This window comes from Anopheles coustani, chromosome 2 (assembly GCF_943734705.1).
Source record: "Anopheles coustani chromosome 2, idAnoCousDA_361_x.2, whole genome shotgun sequence".
NCBI classification, from domain to species: Eukaryota; Metazoa; Arthropoda; class Insecta; order Diptera; family Culicidae; genus Anopheles; species Anopheles coustani.
The window spans coordinates 1,002,026-1,027,228 of record NC_071289.1 but is presented as its reverse complement, the minus strand read 5'-3'; the positions used below and the strand labels follow the sequence as shown (position 1 = coordinate 1,027,228).

Genomic DNA, 25,203 nt, shown 5'->3' with positions numbered 1-25,203 from the left:
CAAACGTGTAACGATTATTACCATACCAAGTTTTCTTTCCTTCGCGTCACTCGCGACTCCGTCTTTCTGGAGCGTGGCCACAAGCCGCGGGGACTGACACGTCGTTCGCGGTGTTGGTCAGTCGAATGGTTAGCTTCACGTCACCCCCGCGCTTCCTTGCCCGCCCGCCGGATCCAAAATCACATTGTGCTGGAACAGTTTCGTGCAGGAACGGAGGGAGTTAGTTTTTCTTTCCCAGACGCTAAGGTCGAGAAGGTTTCCCTGGTTGGCCAACATTAACATACACGTACACATGGCACTCGTCCAGTTCGGCTCCATTCGATCCGATGCTTGACGCTTTGATGGGAGGTTTTTCGTCAATCGGTCAGCCTGATGGTTGAGTCTTGAATTAAAACCTTTCACGGCGTCCAGTTCCATTGCGTAAGGTGGCTTTCGGGGTTCGGGGACACTTAGATTGGCATCTCTGTTTCAAATCGAACTTAAATTAGGCATGAATTCGTGGCCCGGAAGCCGAAACGATGTCGCCATTTGCGTGCTGCGTGTGGAAAGATGTTTTAAAAAGGAAAAGGGCTATGGAAATAAAGCGAAAAAAAAGAAGATGTTTTTGATTACTAAAACACAACGCAAAAACTGTCAATCGAACTAAATGAATAACATATTGAAAAAGTTTACGAATGATGAAAAAAACATCCTTTGTTTTCACTCAACGAAGTTCCCATTTTCTCTTTGCCTCGTTACACGCTGCGCACTTTAAAATAGGGTCGACGAAAATGTGATTATTTTATTACTGCATTTGAGTGGTTTTAATTGACACGGTCCCCATCCGGAGGACTTCTACTTCCTCTGTACTCGTTTCCTTTTTTTCATGACTCGCTGGTCATACTCTAACACATGCGTTCGCTCCCGGGGAGGAAGCAACACTTCGCGCAAAGCCCAACATTGCCCCTTCGGCATCCTGCCGAACAGTTGTTTTCAATCGCCCGGTTCGAGGTTGTGTAAAAATACCCCTTCGGAAAATCTCTCCCGGCTGCAAGCCTAGGGCAACATTTTTCATTTTCCATACAACCCGTCAGGACCCTTCCTTCTGCCGTTCGGGAGTGCATTCCTTCCGGTCGGTTAGCTCGTTTTCCGCGTCCTTTATGCCATCATGCATTCCGGGGGGGAGGGTGAACATTTGGCTTTCGGAGGCCCACGCCAGGCTCGTGCACGTGGCCAATTACTAGGTTCGAAACGTCAAGGCGTTAACGTCGGAGAATGTACGCAAGGACGGAAGGCAGCACAACACAAATGTGCGCCACACGCCGCCACGCCAAGTCGTCGTCGTCGATGGCGGCGGAGAAATATTTCATTTATTACCCACTTGCCGTTCGGGTTGTTGGTCGTTTGTCATCGTCTTTCGAAGGAACCGACGGCTTCCGGCCGTCTTGTTTGCCTTGCCGGTCACGAGACGAAAAGGGTCGACCCGAATGTCATCGCCGCTGTCATTCCCCAGCTCCTCGTATCCCGCTGTTTGTTTACGGAACGTGCGTGCCAGGGCGGGAATTATGATCAGCAGCGATTTACTTCGTATTAAAATATGAAAATTGCCCCGGCGTGAGGTCTTCTGGCAGGGTCGGGAAAATCGTAGCCCTCACTCGGGCTGACACCCGAGCGGAAGCAATTTCGTCTGACGAAAGCAAACCAAAGTCCTCTGCCTTTTTCCGGGGCGAGAGCTTAAGCACCCGGGCCAGCAAAGAAAGACACTCCCGCGGGCGAAGGGTTTTCCTTCCTCGGAAACTGTTTACTTTGCGGATGAGTTAGTGGCAAAATGTAACCTCCCCAAGCCGGCGCAATGGTTCCGGCGTCTGCCACGACGTCCACGGCCGTTCAGAAATTATTATGGGGGAGTGAATATTTACCGGATTTCCGGTGATTATTCAGTTTCGACAACGATATATTTTTCATCAAATCACAAATTCATCTTCTTCCGCCGGTCGTCCTGTCTTCGTCTCGGCCCTGAAGAGCGGGGGGAGGCTGAAAAGGGGTTTGTTTGTACGTGTTCGTGTTTGGAAAGATCAAAATCGCAATCAGCAAACGTATCAGCACAGCGAAACTGCAATGAATACATGAAAATGGTTCCTTTTGTTTAGGTTGTCGTTTCGTCCCTTTTTCTCTCTAAGTCCGGATGGTGTTTTCGAAGCAATGAAACTTCCTGTTTTTCCAGCACTCCGGACCGCCGGAGAAAAATGCTTTCCCGGAGGAAAAGTTGTTCCGGTTTTTGTCTACTCCGGTCCCCGTCTTCTGCCTGCCAAGGGCAACAATCGATTTATCTGTTCCATTTGCTGCTGCAGGAGAAAAACTTTGCCTTCCGATGAAAAGTTACCAAACGCATGTACACCACTTGCCCTTACACGCCCAAGGGTCAACGGTTTGGTGAAGAGTTGGGGGATAGTTGTGCTAAAAGTTTCATTTTGACTTACGTTGGCTTCTTCTCAGCAAGAAATGAAATAAATTTCGATAAAGAATTTTCGATTTAATAAATAAATAAATTGAAATCAATTTACTTGCATTTATTTTGTTTGTTTTGTTTTGCTTCTTTTCTGTTTACACATGATAAATTCAATGTTGCGCTATTGTATGATTAAATTAAAATCTGCCATGTTGTCAAACATTCACAGCGTAGGTTCTTTATAAGCACCACTTATCAACCTTTAGCTTTCCCGGGGGGGAATTGTTGAACGTCCGGTACAGTTCGAACGCGCCCTGATCGCTCTTCACACCTCAAAATGAAATTTGTGGGCATTTTGGTGCCCAACACCAAGTGGCGGGCACGCGTAAGACGCGCGAGCAAAACCACTTCAGACGAAAAATGCCCCTCGGTCGTCGCGCCATCGTGTCGTATTATCTAGCTCGAGTGCTTCTTCCGAGCCACTCGAAGATCCGTGCTCAAGGGCCATCGAAGGGCGTTGATTAAAGATTCATACATTAAATTAATGAGCATTGTAACGATTTATTCGACATTTTGTCCCAAGGAACGATATTGCTCTGTCCGTCGGTTTTCGTCGATTTGATATTTCGAGAGCATTTCACAAGCCGTAACACTATTTCTGTGGTTGTACAGCAAGTGTTTTCATTGCTTTTGTGAATTATATTGGGGTCAATGCTTAAATTCAATGCATTTCAAGCCTTGTTGTTGTCACTCGCACCGTCAGTGCTAATGTGTCTGTATCTCTCCCTCAATCAACGGACATCGAAATCGGAATCACAAGAAAAAAATCTGCCCTTTCAATAACTCGCTAATGGAAGGGAGCACAACGAAAGGAAAAAATCAATCCAGAAGTGTCCCTTTTATACCACTTTTTTTTAGTAAAACAAATAAAAACACGAACCGGAATCCATAATTTATAAGTTTATCTCTGTCATCCTCCACTCATGACGCCGGTTCGTCATCGTTGATGCTCCCAGCACACAAGAATGTCCAACACAAGCTCTTTCGCGAGAGAGAGTGAAAAGGAAAGAGGCTCAGGAAGGATGTAAAAGGACAAATAACGATCCTGAAGGCAGACGCTAGATGTAGAAAAATGTAAACTTTACGCCTTGTTTGCTTATGTGCGGGGTTTGCCGTTGCATTTGGGAAAGCGGGCAAGTGTTTCCAACGCGCGCTGTGCTTGAGCAATCACGGGACAGGGCACAAGGGCACCAGCAAAAGGATGTGCACCATCGCAAAGGGACATGAAAAGGATGCTCATAAATTATGTGACGCTCGGAAACGGACCAGCATTGCACAAGTGACGCACCGGGAAAGGATGCGTTCCCTTCCGAAGGAAAGGACACTCCATTGCGCCATACGGGAAGGAAGGAAAACAGGTAGATGGCTGGAGACAAGGACAGGTTTTCGAGCGAAGGAAAAATCAAGAAACCGAACCGAACGGACCGGGACCGGGGATAAATTAACGATAATGACAAATGAACGAAGGCCGGGACAGAGAAACAACACACACGCAACCGACGGAGGCGCCGTTGTCAACATTATGAGCTGATAAAAATTTAATTTATATGGCGCTCGGGTCGAGATAGGGCAGCATCATCATAAAAATATAATATTTTCAAACTGCTCACACCGGCTGCGGTTTGCTATAAGTCCCTTTTCGTCCAACTCGGACAAACCTGCTCGGGTTGAGATTTTATTTTAAGCCGCTCGATTCATACCGTCACGGTATGACAGATTGGTGGCGTAGCAAGGAATGCTATTGGGTGTCCTTTCGACGCACAGCCGAAACACATCGTTCTTCAGGCTGATTCATGTCGGAAGAATTTTTTCCGTTTTCGTTTTTATTTTCTCTTTAAAAACGGGAGTTTTTCATTAGTTGGATAAAATCGTCTATTTGACAATTAAGTATTTACGTAAAACGTTTCATTATACAAGCAACCGGACTTAAACACACGAGGTACACACTTGTAGACCATGTGCCAGCCTGAAGAAAAGGCCCTTGTCTCCTGTATTCACTTCCTAATGTTACCTTTTTCCCCCCCCCCCCCCCCCCCCCCCCCATCCGTCTCTTTAGCGATGTTTTGCGCGTCACGACAGATGTGATTTATGCGTATTTTGTCATAAACACAATGGCATCGATACAGGGTCGTTATAGTTCACCGTGGACACCATGGAACACACATACTACGTGCTGACGCACATTTGCGAGCATTGTTTAGTCCAAGCAACACTTCCGAGTGCGAAGCCCCTAAGCATAAACTCGGGTTGAGTGCGGAGCGGAAACAATGGCAAGTGTGAAAAGAATCGCTTCCGGAGACCCCAGGGTAGTAATATTAGCATTAAACTAACAGCCGTAACAGCGCGGCGGAATCGGACACAACACCCATTTAAAAAAGAAAAAAAAAGCGGACTTGCTCCGAGAATATGTTTTATTAATTTGTGCAAGTTGTCATCGGTCCAAACGTAGGTGAACTCAGGCTATATGAATCTGGTGAACTCGGAAGGGAAAACTCGGATATAGTTTGGGTCGGATGCAGGGGTCACGGTAGGGCAGTTCCTCGCCGGGAGGGAAAAACACAATTCTTTCCGATACCAAATAGAGGAGGGGGAGGAGGAAGAACATATTCATCCACATAAATAGAGAGAGAGAGAGAGGGAGAAATACAGTAGAACAAAAAATAAATGTGTGAATTATGTATGCCCAGAGGGATTGTCACTTTTCCCGAACACCACCACCTCCGTTCCCCCTCGTTTCCCCGGAAACGGCGAAAATCCGTTTTTGATAAAGTAAGTGACTAATCTGAACGCGAGCGTTCAACGAAAAAAAGGGAGCCGAAATCCTCGGAGACATTTAATACGGGACCCTGGAGGCCCCCGGGAAGGCCTTTACACTAAGTAAATAAAAACATACAGCTGAAGGGACAAATTTGCCGAGGTCGGGGGAAAATTGGAAAATAAACTTAAAATGCGTGCCTAAATAATCGTCGGGTGTGGAAATTGAATTTGTTCGCCGATCCCGGGGCAGGTTTTTGAATAAAGTCATAATCGTTATTTGAGCGGCGTTGTTTTAGGGGTGCGAAGGGTGGGCCTGATACGCTCGAGCTAACGATATGGAAAAGTCACCATCAGGTTGTATTATAATGACGAGTCAATGTTGTTTGTTGATTAAATTTACTTCGAGCTGCGAGCGCAAAATCGGTTGAACTATTTTTCATAACGAGATAAACGATTCCTTCCCCGAGAGAGGTAGGGGTTGGTGTAGGTGTAGGAGTTGGTAGTTTCCTCGACATACCGGACATAGCCGGGTTACTGAACTATGGTTGGATGGCTTCCCCGCCCACTGCCACTTCCTCACAGGTGATCGTTTCCCGTTGATCGTTCCGCAACACCCGCCAGTTAGAAGATGAAGATGATTCAAACATTTTCTCGTTCGAATTGAAATCAATTTCAAAATTGAAATTCCAATCGCTTCCGTTTCATGGCCGTTCGCTTTGCCGGTGTGTTTCGTCTCACTCACTTAAAGACTCCTAAAGCTTGCCGGAGAAACGAGGCCTTTGTGTCTCGGTTCAAGCCGTACCGGTTTGCGTTACGTTCAGTGAGTTATTTTCAAAAACTCCGAAAATTCCAATAATAAATAACTTCCAATAACTTTGCCAGGAATTCGCATCCACTTTGCAATGCTTCCTGTGCGCTCACACACACACACACACTATCACGTGGTCCAAAAGCGGCATGTTGGTCATCTTTACAGTACGACGTAAGCATAGAGCGAGTAAGACAGACTGCAAAACCCGATTTACTCACTGCAGACACGAAACTATGGAGTGGAAATTCGATTGAAAAGTATTTTCTGACCTCCCGCCTTACCAGATTCATCCCCGCTCCTCCCCCTTCCACACACACATACCTTTAAAAAGGCCCTTAAATCAGTGCCAGCTTCTTTGTGCCTTGTGGGTTACATCGCTTCGCTTCGGGGCCAGGAAGTCACCTCGCTGACTTTCCGAAAGTCCTCCCGTGTTTCGAGGTACGATAAATTCGAAGTCATATTTCATCCGCCTGCGATCCCCCGGGTTATAGTGGACCCCCGAGACACGGCCGGTCCTGCAGGAATATCCTTACAGTCCACTTCAGGTTCGCATGGTCAGTCAAAGGATTGGGAAGCGATTGGAAAGTTCCGACGCTACTTTCGGCCTTTCCGGTGGGGTGCATACTCCCATCCCAGGACCGGTGGGATTTCAAGTGAATAAAATATTTATTGACCTCCCCCCGTACCCCCCGTACTTCGTCAACCTCTTTCGTTTGTTTCTTGTATCGTTAGCGTATAAGTTAAACTTATTGTACCTTCGAGTGCTTTTTTCACGAACATTTCCACCAGCACCAAATAAACGAATCTGCAACGTGAGCGAGCAGAAAAGGGCACACACACAAACCATCGCATTTGCTCATCGGTGTGGAAAACTCTTTCTCGTCCCCCCCTTGGTTGGGTGCTGGTGAAAATGGAGCACAAAGGAATGGAAAGAATTGTCCGAAAATTGGGAGGTTTAATACACATATTCATATGTAACAGTCCCGACGTTTATGTTGCTTGCTCGCTTGTATTGGTTTCTGCTCCGTCCGACGAGGCGTTTCCGGGAAAAGGGGTTCCGAAGGGGGAGGTCGAGAGACGCATGCGAGAGCGCAATCCGTAGGTCGGAGTGGGGAAAAAAAAGGAAACCCCCAAAACGATATCGCAGTAAATCACATCACCGAAAGGCGCATCCTTACGATGGAGAAAATGGTCAACTATCGTTACACAATGGGGCGCCCCGTTTTCGCTCTCCTTCGAGGACGGGGTGTAAGGTACGAGAAGCGGGTAGAAATGAGATTTCGTACGCGAGGCAGAGAGGGCGCTCTCGAAGGTGGCCATACTGTTCTAGGTGATGTCCATCTCGGGGCATGATATTCTGCTAAAGTATGTATTAAATTTATCACGCCGGTTCTATCTCGTTCGTTCACTTCCAGCGTGACCGAAGACGTTCCAGCAACCCTCTAACCATCCCCTCGTGCGCCACGACATACATACAACTGCCCGTGCGGCACATACACGCAAGATCTCCCATTCGGCGACCCATCATTTTCCTCCGTCACCGCTCGAACTGACATTCCTTTTCGGCGAAGGTCGGCACTAACACACGCGATCCCTTGTATCCTTGTTTGCTTCTCAACGGTATCGCTGCATCCCTTTCGCACGAGTGGTATCTTGCACCGTTGATGCCTTCAAACAAAGTTGACGGGAGAGCTGCCTTCGCTTTTCTCTGGAGCATGTCCTTTTATGTGTCCTTTTCCCTGCATTTGCTCCCACTCGCACACTCACGCGGGCTTAGTGACCATCGCAAAAATGGAGCACCATCTCCCTAGATACATCCCTGCGCGTGTGTATGGGTTTGAGTGTATGGTTTACTAACTGACCATTTCGCAATGGATTCTCTTCTTCCCCGGTTGCCTAGCGACCGGAAAATGTAATTTATGATGAAGCAGCTTCTGGGAAAACGCTATAGGGTGGAAAGTTCGCTAACGTGGGGCCTTTCAGAGCACCCTTCTCCAACGGCAGGACGAACTAAATTGAACGCCATTGGACTTTCATATTTCTGAATCGAAAAGGGAACTATTTGTTCAGTATAAGTAACTCGTACAACTTACAATTACTTGTTGATAGTTGTTTACTTCATTCCTTTGCTAACCATTTGTCATCTCAGAGAATAGAATCTAAGGTATCACTTTATTATATTTATAATAAAAACTAAACGTGTCTAGTTATAAAGGTTTCTCTTCTACCAGTCTGCATTGAAACCCCGAACGAGAATCTTTTTATCAAGCCGTAGTTCTTATTTTGTGCAACAGTTACCCTTTCTTTCGTTCGATACAACCCTTTCCAACGCGTATGGAGTCCGGCTGCTCGCCGTACGATAAAAAGGATGCAATTTCGGGAAAAAGGGCAGAACCGTTTTTGGCCACATTCGTTCTTTATTCATTTTATATCGTTGGCAATCCACATTCGGCCGAGGATTCGGCCCGTCGGTTGTCCGTGGTGGGGTCGGAACGATAAATTGCGAGCCAAACAACACAGAAAATCATAAATTCCTACCCAGTTTGTGTCGGTTAAGCTTTTTTAACTTTTATTGATGCGGGCACGATATGAGAAAGGCATTAAAATGTGTTATTTTGTTGCTTCTCTATGGCGTTTCTTTTTTACATTTCCGGCAAAGGGTGTGATGATGAATTTGCCTCCAATTTGCCACGCTTGCAAACTGGTACTGGTTCACATGGTCACTTTACTGTTTAATCGTTTAGACGCTTGTACGGTCCATGACTGTAGATTGTTAAACGCTTGCAATCATAAAGCATTTCCATTTGGGTTTTGGAAAGTGTTTGAAGACCATCGTTGCTGAGCATACTTTGATGGTTTTGAAACACCAGCTTTCTTTTAGATTTCAACAACCATACCCTTTTATACCTTTTATTCTTGCGTAATCAACTTGGCACCGACATTACAAAAACAATCCTTCGTCCTCCGATTACATGTCGTTCACAAATAGTAAATTATTTTCCGACTCCCCAAGGGCCTACAACTACAACTACAATTTGCAACCACCATACCCTCTCGACTACCCGGTCGAAAGAGATGGTCTAACGAAATCAATAAACGTTGATAGACGAATTGCATTTAATCTCGTTCAATTAAATTTAGTTTTGTTTTCGCTGCGTGTATCGGTTTGCCTCCCTTGTTGTTGTTTCGGTTTTTTCCCTTACGAAACATGAAAATATTTGTTTGTGATCATACATTAATCTGTTTTCTAGAGCAATGTTGTCGCATCATCCAATCAGCCGACACCCATTTCCCGTTCAAGTTCTCCTGCTCCTCCGGAAGCGGGTTTTCGAAATGCGATTGACAGCGAATCGATCGATGTTGAATAATTCGATGAGTTTCAGTTGTTGTTTCGAATTTATTTAAATTGATCAAAATATATTGCATCCTTTCTGCGCTTTCGTCGTATTTCGGGATACGATGGGCGCTTTAAGCCGTGGAGTTAAATGAATCATAACAGATGTTCACCACGATGACTGTGTGTTGTCTTTTCGAAAAGTTAAATTACTTCCTAAACATTAATTGAGTTATCAAACAGCGTAGAAATTCATAGCATGAATGTTATGCCCAACAGCACGCGCGTATGAACCGTATTGGCAAACGTAATCCGGAAACCGTGCGCTCGGCTAACCACCAACGTTTACTTTATCGTGACCCTTCCTGAAGTAGGCCCGACTTTTGGCTCGTCTTAATAGCCGAGGTTTTAATGAGTATCGCAAATGGACCATCTTTTCCGTGACCTTTCCATGCGTCGAAACCCCTACCCTTGCCGAGATCAACCGGCGGAGCGTTCGGATTGTTTCAAACGCCACCCTTGGAAAATGTTGACCCTTCTTCGGCCGAACCTGAGCGGCTGGTGACCTATGAGCCGCCTGGCTTGAGCGAGCCCGCCGTAAATCAGTCAGCGTAGCACGAGCCAGCCGAAAAGGAGACGTCAGTGACATTTATGGCTAGCAAGCAGTGTTTTTCGCTTCCAATGTTTCCTTCGGTGTTCTAGCGCTTACGGACTTATGGGCGCAAAGTTAAGGCCGCATTTCAAATATTTTGTTATTATTAGGCACAGTACCACGAAGCGTGCGCCCGAAGATTTTCAAACCAAATTATTATAAATCTGTCAAAAAGAAAGTTACCCTCGTTCTTGTTCCGGATCCTCGAGAAAGGAAGAGTTTCAAAGGACCCCTATTTTTCCAATTCCACTTCCCTAAACTTCGATCACCCTGTATTATGAAGGGTATAGACATTGAAACGGAATTTAATATTTCAAAATTGTATATTTGAATATCAACTTTCCTCATGTACGAATTCCTGCGACTAATGACAAGGAGTGATCCTGTTTAATATTTAAAAAATATCCCAATGCATGTAGGGAAAGTAATCGATCGGCAGCCATGTAAGCCGAGAAGAAAAGATAATTGTTTGACTCCTGTGATCGGGGGAAAACAGGAACGTCTTACATGAGTAATGTGATCTTCCTCAAATCGGATGTTTCCACCGCACGTTGAACAGCTGTTCCGAATGTGCGTCAATAAATCGTCAACTATTTTTAAACCTTGTCGAATAAAGCTTTCACTTTTCTTCTTCCCCCGCTGGGCTGCGATCGCTCCGAACTGTCTCGCTGTCTATCGTTTTACTATCTTCTGTCCAAACAAACGTCCCACCGTTAAACTGGGTGGAATTATTATTGGTTTTTAATTTTTGATTATTTTTAGGGACACCACTTCACCGCGCAAATGGCCCTTTGACGGGAGGAATTTTTTCGGTAAAACTGGCTTCCGTGCGGGTCACATTTCCCTGCCCGGCGTCGACCGACGGTGCACCACAATGGGATCACTTCGTGATGGAATTCCAATGCTGGTGCACGCGTTTTAGCTCCGAGGCCGGCTTGGCTTTCTTTCTCCATTTTCCTTTTAGACGATAGAAAGGATGTGCTGGGAAGCGGGAAAGCCTTGCTCCAAGAGCATACGATCCACTAGTTTGGTGGCGAAGTTGGAAGATGTCAGGAATGAAATTTCAAATATTTCTAAATTATGTGTTATCGTGCGGCGGGAGGACTTTGCCGCGTTAATATCTTCATTTTCTAAAACCGGGCCGTTGCCCCAACGTGACTCCCCATTTGTTTTCCTCCTTCGTATCTCTCTTGCTCGCGCACATTCCTAAACTATGGTTAAAAGTGCTTCGGGCACAAACGATAATCATCCGTGCCCACCGTAGACGGAGCCGAATGCATATAGACGGAAAAAGCGTGAATGGAACTATTCTATTTGAATATTTCACTCAATTTCCCAAACCCACCACCCACCGTTCGTGAATCCGATTTTTCAAACGCGACGTGTGAGCCGGTCGAAAGAAGTAGCAAGTCGACAAAAGTTCTGATTTCCGACAGACACTGAGTTCCTACCAAAAAAAGGGCTCGCTCGGAGTTCGGGCGAATGATCCGGAGTAAATACAAAATCCCGGGGCCGGGGTTTTCAGGACAAGAAAAAAATAATCTCCCTCTACAAACCGCGAGGAAACCGATCACGCTGCGGAAGGCCGAAAGGGAGGGCTGGCTAAGAGGATTGGGGAGAGAAACAAGGGCATGTTTATGTTTCTACGGTTTGCCTGACAGATTGTTTTCGGGCTGGAAATGGAAATTGCCTCCTGGCGGGATGGGAAATTTTGAGCGGCAAACGTCACCAGAAAATCGCCCTCCGTCGGAATCCCCATTTGACGGGGCGCGACGACGACGACGATGGCCACTTTCCGATGGATTTTCCCTGTAATAACAATGTGTACCGTACGCTGGGCCAAATACGGCGGACACAACGGGTCACCGGCATTGTCTGGCCGTAGGATCAAACGTGCTCATCAATAAGTGTTCATAATTTAGCGCCAGTTGCGGGCGTTTCGTTTCGTTGCGCTGCGCGATTAACATACCGAGGTACTGAAGAGTTGGAATGTTTGTAAATTGGAACAAATAACTGCGCTATGTCGAACGGCCAGTCTAATTTAAGAAAAAACCCGTTGGCAATACGTTGTTGTAATAGGGTCATATTTTCTTTCACGTAATGGGAAGCAGTTTGATGCGAGAAATTGGTTAAAAATGTAGTTCCATGTTTCGATATTTTTGGTAAAAGAGTATTTATTTTCCCAAAAAAAAACAAATCTTAACATGCTTAGGTCACAACTTTTCTAGTATCCAAAAAATGTGTACTCTTTAAAACGAACATTCAATACATAATGTCCTCCATTTTGACTTTCTCCGAAGGGATTCTTTTTCCTTCATCTCAAAGTTTGCGGTTCGCACCCACACGTAAAAAGGCAACACGCGAAAGGAAAACGTGTGGAAAACCACATTCGCACCCAAAAAAAGAAAAAAAAACACAAGGAAAATGTCATAATTTCATATGCGCTGAATAAACACACACACCAGTGCAAACGACCGAGGAAATGCCGCTTGTATTGGTGCAAAAATCGAATCCACGGTATCATCCTCGGCTCCGCGAGGGAAAACTGCGTGACTCTCCCCACCCCATCCGCCCGGCACCATGGAACAGCACCACCACTTGCGCACTCCGCAAAGCGCAACAAATTTTCATCATATTCAATAAAAATCTCCTTTTTCTTCTTTCACCGCCGACGCCGACGATGGGACGGGACGACGGAGAGAGGGCGAAAGCGGATCATCGCCCGCTGGAAAGGACCTGTTCGCCGCAGAAAAGATGGTGGTTAAAATCCTACCCGACGGAAGTACGCCTGCGCCGGAATGTGATTTATGTTTTTCATATATGCTGTTCCGTTTCCGATTCGGCAGCAAGGCGAGCCAGCGCATTTGGCGATGTGGCGGATGTCTCCTTTTCGCCTTCTTCACGAAAGATCATTTCTTTCGAGTGTTCCGCTTTTTCGCGCGGCACCGAAGGCGACCGGAATATAGCTGAAATGGCTGAACGGGGCTCCGTGGAACGGTTATTATATTTATACATTGGATCCTGTTGGTCTCCCTCCCGGATTTTCCTCCATCCGGAAAACTCGTGATGAAATGGATTGGCGAGTATGCGTCTGGTGTTTTTTTTTCTACTTCCGATGTTCCATTCTTTTTTCATGTCTTGGTCCTCCAGCCAACAGCTTGTCATGGTTTTACCTTTGGTTCGCTGGAAATCGTGAGCGTGTGGTGGAGCATACGGTTTATGTATTCCTCGCCGAAGCGAACGTTTCAGACAATGTACCTGGCGCTGTGGAAATCTCGATTTTTCCCTTGGCCAGCAATGACCATACCCCGGAAGGCAGCCACTTGATGCCAACGTTCGAGTCAATGCCAAACCGCAGCGTACCATCAGCCCGGCGGGTTTTCGTAGAACAAAAACCACCGCAAACATCTTCTTAAGCGAGAACAATCGGGCAAACGGGAATGGGAAAACCATCTGCGCAAAGGGATACTCATCATGCCAGAGATGAGTTTTGAGAGCAATACCGCGGGAAAAGCGAGAGCACGAAAACTTAACCTCTGACCGGGAAATCGCAACGATGTTCTCCCAAGTCTCAAAGCAACGTGCGTGTACGTGTGTGCTTGTGTGTTTTTCCTCTGCAGGTGTATAGGTGGAATACATTTCTCCTGCAGGCGCTGTTATGTACGGAAAGGTATAAAATATGATATGATATAATAGTTTAGACACGCCTCTGAATACCATATTACATGAACGCTCGATGCGAAGGTGGAATTGGAAACGAAAATATTATGCTCGTCAACAAGAGGAAAAACTGGTCATGCAGCAGGGAAAAGACAATGCAGCGAAATCCATAGACAACAAAATTTCACACAAAAATGTCTGTTGAGAATTCATAGAAAAGTACTTAAAATAGTTGTGTTGGTTAAAGAATTTATGTTACATTGATTTTTTCCCTCAAAAAATTATTCTGAATTTTGAAGACTGCTGAGTCCTTTGTTAGACATTTGCAGAAACTAGTAAACCGGCTCTAATCTGAAAAAATATATTTCCTACCTTCAATAGAAATGGTTTTACGTTAATTCCTTCATCAATTCTGCAACTTTGTGTTATATAGGTTTTCGGCAACTTGTTAATGCTAAACCAAACCCTGTTCTAGCGGTTTTAAAGTTAACACCAATTGAATTTTCAAAAACACCTTTTAGGAACCTTCCCCGTTTGCCAACAAAACGATCCGACCATGAATGCTTTCAAACTCCATTTTTGGACAAATAAAGAAGGCTTCCTCCCGGACAACATTTTGAATCAAGTAGAGGTGCTTGGCGTCAAAAAAAAAGTTTTAGTGAATATATATTGCCGACCATCTGCCAACGGAGCAGGCCCGGAAAAGCCCATAAAGCCGTAAAAAGTAAAGCCGAAAAACGATCGCACCTTAGTGCGTTCGCTGCTGCGCGCGCGCTACACTTTTGACATCGAAACATCAAAAGTTTCGAATTTTATGACTTTTCTCCCAACAGCCAGCTGTCAGCTGAAAGCCCCCTTGGTGAGGACCGAAAACGGGAAGGAAATCTTTCCGGCGTAAAGAGCGTCACAAAATTGACTAATAGACACCCGGTTAAATATCCATAAATCTATTTTCAACCTTCCCCTCCCGCAGCCTCCCTGGGAGGAAGTCAGCACGAAGACGCGCTCCCGGATGGGGGATCGCGTTCGGTCGTTCGGATCGGATCGCGGATTTGTAACTAAACCGACCGACCGATCGACCTTCTAGACCAGAAAACTAAAAACAAATAAAAACCCAGTCAACGCGCGAGCGGATGTCACCCTTTTGGCCTCCTTGCGGGGCGTAAGTTTACGAAATGAAATATTGTTCCTCATAAAACTCGAGAGCCTCCGCGATGCACGGGAAAGGAAAAATGAGTCGACGAAAATTAGTCTGATGATGGCTGCTGATGAAAACAATAATCCGTGCCGTTACTCGTTTACGAGCGATCCGTTTTCTCGAGCACAGGCCACTTAACGGTTGTAAGAGTTAAGGTTACGGAAAACACACTCGCACACCAAGTAAAATAAAAAGTGGAAAAACACACAACATCACCCTTTCCCGGGGGCGATGCGGATGTCGTGAAGATGACACCGTGTCAACGCGTGACGCAGTTGTCATGGAGAAAGGGTCGAAGAGCGAGCACCGAAGCGGCCGTAATCCAATCGATTATCGTTATTATGACTTTCTTAATTTACATCTTAAGCGGAGAACCCCTTTTGCTTCATTCTCCAACAGTTTTTGATTTGTTTTCCACACCTAAATGAGCTCGCGACCCAAACGCTCTCGGATGTGAGGGCTAGGATGAAAGATTTCCCGCACGTTAGCTGCTGTCATCACGTGACTTTTTCATCCATGTTCCAGCGCGTGTAGATTGTCACGCATGACAGCTGAAAAACATCCATCATAACACCAAAGATACTTTGCCGCACGAAGGGCAGCTCAATGGGCAATAACGCGCGCACCTCTCAACGATCGTTGAATACGTCGTTGTGGAAAATCATCGGTTCGCGGTGGCGGAAAAATGATACTCATAATTAAGATGCGTGTCGACAATAGTTCTTGGATGCAATAGTTGTTTGCGCTTCATTTGAGGAAATGGCCTTATGATAAATTGTTGCTGCATTTGTTTTCCCCCGGGGAAATGGCCCCAGTCGGCCATGAAATTTGCCCCGGTGCAAATGTGTTGTACAAATGTCAAGCATATTTCATCGGTAGCTAATCCACCCATAAAACACGCGGATTGTCTGGGCCGCTTTCCACGGTTTTCCAGTCTCATTACACGGCGACAAATGTTTGCTCGCTGCCACGCAGCAATCTACGCGACATTTCTGCTACTTTTCCTCGCACACACGTTCAACTATCGCACTGACGAATCGGTTCTGGTAAGTGTCGCTCCGTAAATCCGCGTATCCATATGTTTTCACCCAACCCCTTCCCGCGGGCCTTCCTTCCCTCGACTGCCTTCCGTCCTTCCGAACGATCCGCTCGAAGAAGAAAGCATTGCCCCATTAGCGACAGTTATGGCGTTTTATAATAACCGAAAGCCGACACTGGGACGAAAGTAGTAATAGCGTGGAGCGAAGTATAAATACATTCTTCCCCCTCCCCCTGCCGACGGTCCCCTCGGTCGGGGGTTTCCCCCTACGCCGGTGCGCCGGAAAATCCCTTACACTTTCTCCCTTTTGCCGTTCTCCATCGCAAAGCCGCGGCTTTCCGCCATTCGAACGCTATTATTAGAGGAGAACATGAAGAATAGAATTCCGGGCCCCCAGACACAATGCACATGCCGAACATCCGAACACCCGAACGCACACGCACCATATGCTGCGCCGTGGCCACGGATATATTGTTTACTATTTTTGATTTAGTAACACACTCTCTCCCGGCGACCGCGCGCGACTCGCGACCCGTTGTCGCTCATATGTGTCATTTTGACGTACGCGACAGCACCGCAGGACAGCAACCATGTGCGCATGAAAGCGTGGCCACGCGTCACGCGTCGAGCGATGTGAGCTCCCTTCTCGCGGGGTTTTCCACGACGCCGCAGGTCGACGGGCTATTTGTCGCCCGGGGGGCAACCAGCCCAAGGCGTTTGGGGGAAGCGCAGTAAACCGGGAAAACAACATAAACAATACCAAAACACGACTTGCCACTCCGCTCCAGCTGTCAAATAATTCACCTACTTTGAGGGGCAATTTTGAGGTTTTAGGTTGAGGTCAAGCAGCATCCCGTTTGCTTTGGAAAACAAAATCACACACACACACACAAACAGACGGGGCGCGAAAGGTTAACCAGAGGCCAGGTTCAAATTGGTTGCCAACGATTTCCGCCTTTCTTCTCACGCAAAATGTTGAACTCGGTTGACTGCCGGAACAATTGAATCTAATCACGCTTTTCCGATCAAGATCATAATCAGGCGAGGAATGTTGAGCAACAGACTTTTCCCAAACCGTCATCTCGGTCGGCGAACGCAATCCTTTCCTTGCCCCCGGTTAAGCACCCGAAGCTTCAATTATCCCATCACAAGGACTTCCCCTTCACGTCGAGATGCCAAATTTCATTAGACTAGAAAATTATTACGAACCGAACGGGGGGAACAACCCAAAGGAAATGGAAGGAAGCCTTAAAGACAAAGGCTAGGAAAATTCGCGTGATCCCCCGATTGTTGTAGTCTTTGTTTCCTTGCAACATCGCCAAGATTAGCGATGGTTGCGAGACGCGTGGGTGCGTGTTTTTTCCGTCAAACGGAGGAACCAGAGCGAGACAGGCGGAAAGGGGGGTGAAAAGAATTGATAATTGCCGGAAACATTTCAACCACTTGAAACCCGTCTTTCCGCTTCGGAAACGCTGAATATAAGTCTGGCAAAAACCGACCAAATTCATCCCTTTCCGTGCGCGCCTGTCGGGGGGAAACAAAACGGTTCGTTGCTAAATTAACAATAAAAAGATCGAGTTAACGAGTTGATGTGTGAATGGAACGCTCACAACAAACCTCCCTTCTCCGCTCGGTGAGTTGCTTCCATATCAACAAAGTCACTTGTAACCGGTAAGTGCGTGTTTAACTGCATTATTAACACTCGCACGATTACTTGCGAGACCCATAGACCCTGCTCTGTGAAAAAGGGACGAGCAAAGTGCATGCGCTCGCTTTATCGCCACAGACATCAAATGAGTGAGTAATAACGCATAATTAAAATCGTCATAATTTTTAATTTCCGTTCTGGAGCGGAGCATGTTTTGTTTTACTGTTGTAAACAAGATAAAGGCAACCATTTCAAATAATACAGTAAATTTTGAAATTTCTTGATTTAATGTTTTTATTCAATCAGAGAAAGGATCAGACCAACTAAAGCATACAAAATAAAATAATTTTAAATATTGGAATATGAAACCACAAACATTTTAAAGTTAATATCCTCCGATGTTTATTATCCTTGAGCTGTCAAAACGCTTTACGGTCTGTCAAAGTTCTCATTTTTAAGCCAAGAACAGTTATTTAGATTTTAGTTTTAAAGCTTAATTATAGGGAGTTCATGAGATGGCTGGACTCCACACTATGACGCGGCTAGCCTGCATTTTGAAACGATAATGATTGCAAAATATTTAAAATAGCGTTTGTGCGTCTTCGCAACCCGTACCCTTCCATTAACGGCGCGCGTTGTGGTGATGATGCAAGGTGCGGAACGAAACCGAAAGTCGTGTTTTTGGTAAGTTTTGCTTTTTTGGAAAACTTTCATCCGCCGTTTCCGGCGGGCCCTTTTATTATGTACCTCCACTGGCAGACACTTTACGCTCAGGGGTAAAGGTTTTCGGACGCCGTGTGCCTTCCAATGTTACGGGATATCTAACCTGCATCATTGCGGGTAATGATTAAACCGTCTTGAACGGCCTTGTCAAACAGGGTATGATTTTTCCTTCAATCCCAACCGAAGGCATGAATCTCGAACGACTGTGGAGTAGTTAAATAAACGCACAACGCAACGAAATAAACAAGAATCACACACACGAAACCCGGCGTGATGTCGTTCGGACAATGCAGTTGCAGAGAACTGGAAGGACTTCCGAGGCACATTATTTTGTTAGCGACCGTAAAAAGCAAACAGCCGTAATGCTTAGTTTACACGAGGCGCAAAACTCTGAAAACACAGGCGAAAATATCATTTTTTCTGTCACTTTTTTTCGCTTCGTGTAGACGTTCCTATTCGTGAGCCGATGCAGATGTAAGCGCATTCAATGTTGATTTGATTGTTTAATTGTAATAAAAACAGCACAGAGGTATTGTGTACTCCGAAATCTTATCAACAACCACTGTACATTATTAAAAACAACTATTTTCCATCCACCGGCACTCTATACCAGGTGCGCAAATCTATTTTTCACTCGCCGACCGAAAAACAGATTTTCGCTTACTTTGACAGTTGACTGGCCAACTGACAGCATTTTACCGCTAACTCACAGCATTTTGCCGTTTGCAAAGGTTGCTTTGCGCTTCGTGTAGACTAAGCATAACGGTCGCCTCAATGTACGCCTTTTTCGGGGTTGGTAAACGCAGGGACAAACTTTCATGCTTGCAAAAATCTTCTCGAAATGTAATAATTAAAGTGTCCTACTTGAAATAAAACTTATCCCATTTTCGGCAAACAGGAACTCCTCGGGATATGCAGGGCCACGAACAGAAGTCGCCCAGCCGGGACAAAGTTTTCGGCAGCAAAATTGCAGCAAAATTTTAATTTCATGCTTGTTGACTGCACATGCCGCTACCGTTGGCCAAAAAGGACGCCAGAAGTTCAGTGCAGCCTGTCCGTGGTATGAGCGCAGCCGAATGGAGCGAAAATCGTGAACGTGCATAAATTTTCGGCTCCCAAGTGATAAGATTAATTTCTTTTCCCATCACACAAACTTCAACCAAAAGGTCTTGCGATAGGAAAAGGAGAAACTCCTCCCAGAAATGTTATTTTACTCCTTGTTTTAGTTGAGCTGCTTGCTTCAAATGTATTGACTAATGAGATACCTCCGATTTGTGACCGAGCAGGTTTTAGCTATCCTTTTTCATAAATGGCTTTCAAGTCTTGTGTTCAATGACATCAACTTGCATTTGATAGGAAATTGAGAAATTTTATTTCTCACCAAACATCTTTCCAACCGTAGTGTTGGCTTGTTTTGTAAAAGTTTCGCACGATCCTATTCCTGGCGAACGAAAATCTCACGTCCCGTCGTTCGGTTTGGGTCACACGGGTGACTCCGCTGACTCCGTGGTTCGAGGAAAACCAAAGTTTAATTACCAAAGTTTTAGCGTTACTTCATAACTTATCGATAGTTTTAAGCACAGGGGTTTCCGTACCCAACCCATTAGACGGTGGAGGAAGCGCACCGGTGCTTATCGAGGTTTTCCCACACAGCGGTTTTCTATTCCGAAATCTCCCCGTAATCGTATCTATCGTTGGCGTTTCTCGCGCCGGCGATCGGTGGCGGCCGAACCAATCCACAAAGAAAGGGCCCCGCGCGGGAAACGTTGGGTAATTATGTTCCTTGAAGCCGCGTCGTTCGGTTCAATGTTTCTCCTTTTATTTTTCGCTGAAACATTTCCGACGGACATTTCCATCGGATCGGATCAATCGTTATGCTACAGTGGGGCTCGCCACTCTACGATGATATTAGATTCCAATAAAAATCGCATCGATGTCGATAATCTCGTCAAAATCCGGACCCCAAACGCGGCGCAAGTTCCCCAAAGTAATTAAGTTCCTTTTTGGGGGCCTCATCCGTTCCCAGATTCTGAGCGCTCGAAACAACCTTTCCCTCGAACGGTGGGAACGTTACTCGTCGTACGATTTGATTGACGATTGTCACACACGTCGGAACTTGGCCGGTTTGTTTTATCGTCTTGCTTCGGCATTCTCATGGGAGGCTTCTGGGAGACTCGGGCAGCGTCGGTTGGACTTTTGAATATATTAGCTAATAAATTTTGTCAAGCGACGAACCTTTTCCTATGATCGCTTCATTGCAGCATTGCGCCCATTAAAACGAAAACGCTCTCGAACCACAAGCGAGGAAGGAAGGTAGGCTAGGAACTCGCGATTCCCGATCCGAAGTGCTTCTTTGATATTCTCGGAACGTTTCCGACACGTCAAAAGCTTCAACACCTCGCTGGACAGTCGACCGAAGTTTGACGCGCGTCCTCTTCTCATGCGTGGATGAGGGAATGGGGCAGAGCAGGGCGGCAGATTGTGACCGGAATGGGGGATTCAATAAATTTCCCGTTCATAAGAAAAATCATAAAAAGCGGACGTTTCGGACCACAAAATGGAACGCCCCAATACGCGCCCAGCGGAAACCGAAACCAGCAAGGCGCAAAAAACGCATAAACGAAACGATCCGGCGAACGCGCGTGTGAGACGAAAGCAAAAGGAAGAAACAACAAGACAAAAAAAACCAAACAACCGAAGGCTCTCACAGCCGTCCTTCAAACCGAGGTTTTGGAGGGCCCTAACGGGGAGGGGGTGGGGTGTGCCGCCTGTTGAAGTGGGAGGCAGGATAAGGGGACAGTTTCGGTGGCCGTTCTAATGGTGTGAACATGGGCAATTTAGAATTCACATTCACATCAACGTGGAGGCGATTTTGGTGTTTGTTTTTCACCAAAAATTTCAATTTTATATGCACGTTGATATCTTCCTCGACGCGAGATTGTTCTCTTCAGAAGAATCCCATGGGAATAACTTCACGGTAGGAGTAATATTTTATCTTCAGTTATCTTTATTTGCTCGTTTTTTGAGTTTGTGTTTGCCAAAACATAGTAATGTCTTAAAGGCTCTTTAAGAAAGACTATGTTAAACTGAGAGAGGCTAAATCCATTACGTATTTTCTATTGTAAACATAGTTCTAAAGCAACCCATCTTTTCATCCCACTTAATACCCATTGTCTTCCTTGATCATGTCGGCAGCTTTCTCTCCAATGAGGTAACTCATGGCACAAGTATGCGCGCTCGGTGGCTCGGGAATGATGCTCACGTCGGCCACCCTCAGTCGTCGGATGCCGCGAACGCGCAACCGTGAATCGACCACCGCCTCCGGGTCTCCCGCTGGGCCCATGCGACAAGTGGACACCTGGTGCTCGAAGGTAGTGGTCAGCGTGCGCACGTGGCACCGCCAATAGTCGTCCGAGTTGAACGTCAGGTGCTGGCAGCCCGGAACTGGCCGCGTGTACTGCTCAACGCCAAGGCGCCGGAAAGGCTCGGCCTGCATGATGCGCAGCACCTCCTTGATCGAGTACACCAGCGCCTCCACGTCACGCTCGTCCTCGAAGTACTGATAGCGGAACAGCGGATGGTGGAACGGGTTGCGCGACTTCAGCTCGAGCCGCCCGACCGTGTGCGGTTTGAGCAGCATCGGCAGGAACATGAAGTTGCGCGTGCCGACGAGCGGTCCGTAGTACTCGCGAAACAGCGCGTCCGGCAGATGGTAGGCGAAGCGCGTGCTGGTCGACGAGTCGAAGCTGAATGAGGTGAACGACTGCATCACTTCGACGTCCGGCATGTCCGGGTCGGGGTCGGCGGCTACGGGCGACTTCACGTACAGCAGGCTCTCGATCGAGTTCGACGTCAGCGGACCGGTTCCGTTACGGAAACGCAAGATTTCGTCCAGCGTGACGACCTGCTCGAGGCTGATCAGGTTTTGCTCGATCGCCGGCACGTTCCGCACGATGAAGATCGGCCCGAACACACCTCCGTGCTCGTAGATGCGGCGACCCACGGGGAGGTCCTGGAGCACCTTGATGCCGTGCTGTGCCAGGTGCGCCGCTGGTCCCACGCCGGAGTTCATCAGCAGCTTGGGCGTTTCGAAGGCGCCGGCGGAGATGATCAGTTCCCGCCGAGCCTTTACCGTGTGGTACCGTTTGTTTTTCGTGAACCGAACTCCAACGGCTTCTTTCTTGGCTGTTTTGAGAAAGACGAGATTGGATTAGAGCCGTTCAAGTCTTCCAAGGAGATCTTACCTTCGTCGAACAGGATCTTGATGACCCACGAGCGGGTTGAAACGTGCAAGTTGGGACGGTGGTAGACATCCTTCAGGTAAGTAGTTCCTCCCGTGACACGATGTCCTCGCTTCGTGTGAGCTTGCAGGAACGAAACGCCCAGGTTGTCTCCAGCGTTGTAGTCAAGGTAGGGATATCCTGACTCGGCTGCGCTTGCCACGAACGCCTTGGATACATCCGACCGGAACGGACAATCTTCCACCGACACGCGTCCGTCCTTCCCGTGTGCACCATTGTTCTCGAAGTCCCGAATATTCGCACGCTCGATCTTCCGATAGTAAGGAAGCACCTCGTCCCAGCTCCAACCCTCCATCCCCGCTCGCGCCCAGTTGTCAAAGTCTCGCCGATTGCCTCTCGTGTAGATGACGTTGTTGATGATCGACGAGCCTCCAACACCGCGTCCATGCGCCCAGTTACAGCGACGTCCGGTTAGCCCAAGGCACCCGTACTTCTGCGGTTCCGTCACGTACCCAAAGTTGTAGTCCGTCGATGCGAGCATAGGCCCGAGCAGGGGTGGCTCCGAGAAGGCCGGACGCTCACCTCGGCCAATCTCAAGCAGCAACACCGACACGGACGGATCCTCCGAGAGCCGATTGGCAAGCACACACCCGGCCGGTCCCGCTCCGACGATCACGTAATCGTACGAATCGTGCAGCTGCGGATTTCCATAGTCAATATCGTTGATCTCCGAGAGCATCTCCGTCAGATCTTTGAGCCGTTCGCGGTCCAGAAGGGCCACCGACAGCATTGCACTGCTCAACAACACAACAAACGACACAAAGGTCCACCGCAGCATCTTTTCTCACTTCGATAAAACTAATTATTACTTCAATTATCACTCCAAAAACCGTGCAAGGCACCAGCGCGAAACGATGCACACTCCACAATATCCCGAATCGTTCTGGCAGAAGATCGCGAGGAGCCTTTAAAATACACTTGGCCATCAGCGCACAGAGGAAGCCGAGCGGCTTAATCAAACCGGTTAGCTAGAACGCTGTAACGGTTCTTACAAGCGCCGTTTTCTGCCCTACTTGACGCAACTGCGAGGTCAATCTTTTTACGCGTTTTTATCCAAACTTTCTCCACGCCAAGTTCGTCAACCTGCCCTGCAGCCTCATCAACCAGCCTGCGAGTCTCATTAACATCATATTTTTTACCTTTTTACTTCTTTCCGGTGAAGAGCACAAGTTCGTGCAGAAGCAAAAAACTTACGAATTTAAGAAAGAGTAAAGCAGCCAACGCCTCAAGGGGAGTCGGTTACAATGATAAGGTCCACTAAAAGCCTGTAAAAGGCAGAATCATAATCACGCCTTTGACGGCGAAACTAGAATAAGCAGAAACGCGAAAGAATGTTTGCTTCTGAGATAGTACGGCGAAGGTAGAAGAACTAGTTTCTTTGCTATTTTTCTATTTTTTTCACAAGCAAATTAGAAGGTTGGTGAACTAGAGGGGCGACCTTCAGTAAATATTCTTGGATTATGAATTAAAAATCTTGCGGAGAAGTACTAGGAATATTTTAAAAATTATCGTTTTGATTGACTTTCGTAGCAGAAATTATTTTCTTTCATTGATAATCTGTCTTGCAAGTCAATTATCTTTTCTGCCATTAATTAGTGAGGTAAAGCAATGTTGATGACTTACCATCATGGAGTAAAAAAACTTATGGTGCTTGCGAGTAATCAGTCTTATGATCGCCGTCCGAAAAACTAACGGAACTGCTTTTTATCCCTGCTTGTTTCTCTACTTTTTTCTCCATCGCTTGCGCTATCCTTTTATCCTCAATCAAAGCGTGACAATGTTCGGTACACACGCACACAGTGTGATACTTTGCAAAACAAAAAACCCATCTCGGTAAATACACGCCTCGTTCGGTTCCGGTTCGCAGGTTTTCATCCCTTTGACAAAGACACTGTTGTACTGCAAATGGATCTACTGCCGCCAACGTCCCCCTTCGTTCCACCGAAATCAGCTTAAGCTCTCCGCGGGCTTATGAACTGGAGGTATAGTTTTCATAAATACAACCACCACAACCCGACGCCGCGTTTCGGTCCACCGTTTGGTTCGCTCGGATGACTGGTTTGATTAAATGTTTACATTATCCTTTTAATTTCCTCACCGCTCATTTTCCACCACCATCACTTCCGCGGACGACGACCCAGGAAAATGTGACATTTTCGTCCCCGGTTCCATGCGCTCGCGTCTATTTTTCCAGCAGATTATTTTCACACTGCTCAAACAATAAATCTTCTTTCATCTGAACGTGTGACACGGTGAACACACGGAACGCTTCCCCGGTTCCCTTGTGGCCTTCTGCGGATCTGTGCAATGCACGAACATTGTGTTGAAGTATGGCTTGTAGATATGGATCCTCAAAAATGAATATACAAATAATTACTGTTCATACCGAGATTCCTTTGATGAATATGTCCAAGTCCGCAAGGAACACAGGATCTCACGCAAGTTCACCAGCAAATTTCCACATCCCTCAAAGCAAAGAAACACACGCACACAAGTTATGGTTCTAGTTTTCCCCTTTACTAAGGGGACGTCAACGCCCCTGCATAGTGCCTCCAGTGCCTTAGGGAAATCGCGGCCGGAAGGAGATCACTG

The 25,203-nt window shown here is 46.7% G+C and overlaps 1 protein-coding gene across 1 annotated transcript; it reads right to left on the bottom strand.

The window, feature by feature from the left end:
* Positions 1 to 21,470: 21,470 nt before the first annotated feature.
* Positions 21,471 to 23,341, bottom strand: LOC131267367 (glucose dehydrogenase [FAD, quinone]-like). The gene is made up of 2 exons (XM_058270232.1): positions 22,555 to 23,341; positions 21,471 to 22,495 (listed from the first exon to the last, which is right to left on the bottom strand). The coding sequence occupies exons 1-2, from the start codon at positions 23,339 to 23,341 to the stop codon at positions 21,471 to 21,473; spliced, it is 1,812 nt and encodes a 603-aa protein (XP_058126215.1).
* Positions 23,342 to 25,203: the final 1,862 nt, after the last annotated feature.

What these genes read in the sequence shown, in the direction of transcription:
- LOC131267367 (XM_058270232.1), bottom strand. Translation starts at nt 23,341, where the DNA reads ATGCTGTCGGTGGCCCTTCTGGACCGCGAACGGCTCAAAGATCTGACG. An exon ending in CAAGATCCTGTTCGACGAAG is followed by an intron (nt 22,496 to 22,554) that starts GTAAGATCTCCT and finishes TTCTCAAAACAG; the next exon opens with CCAAGAAAGAAGCCGTTGGA.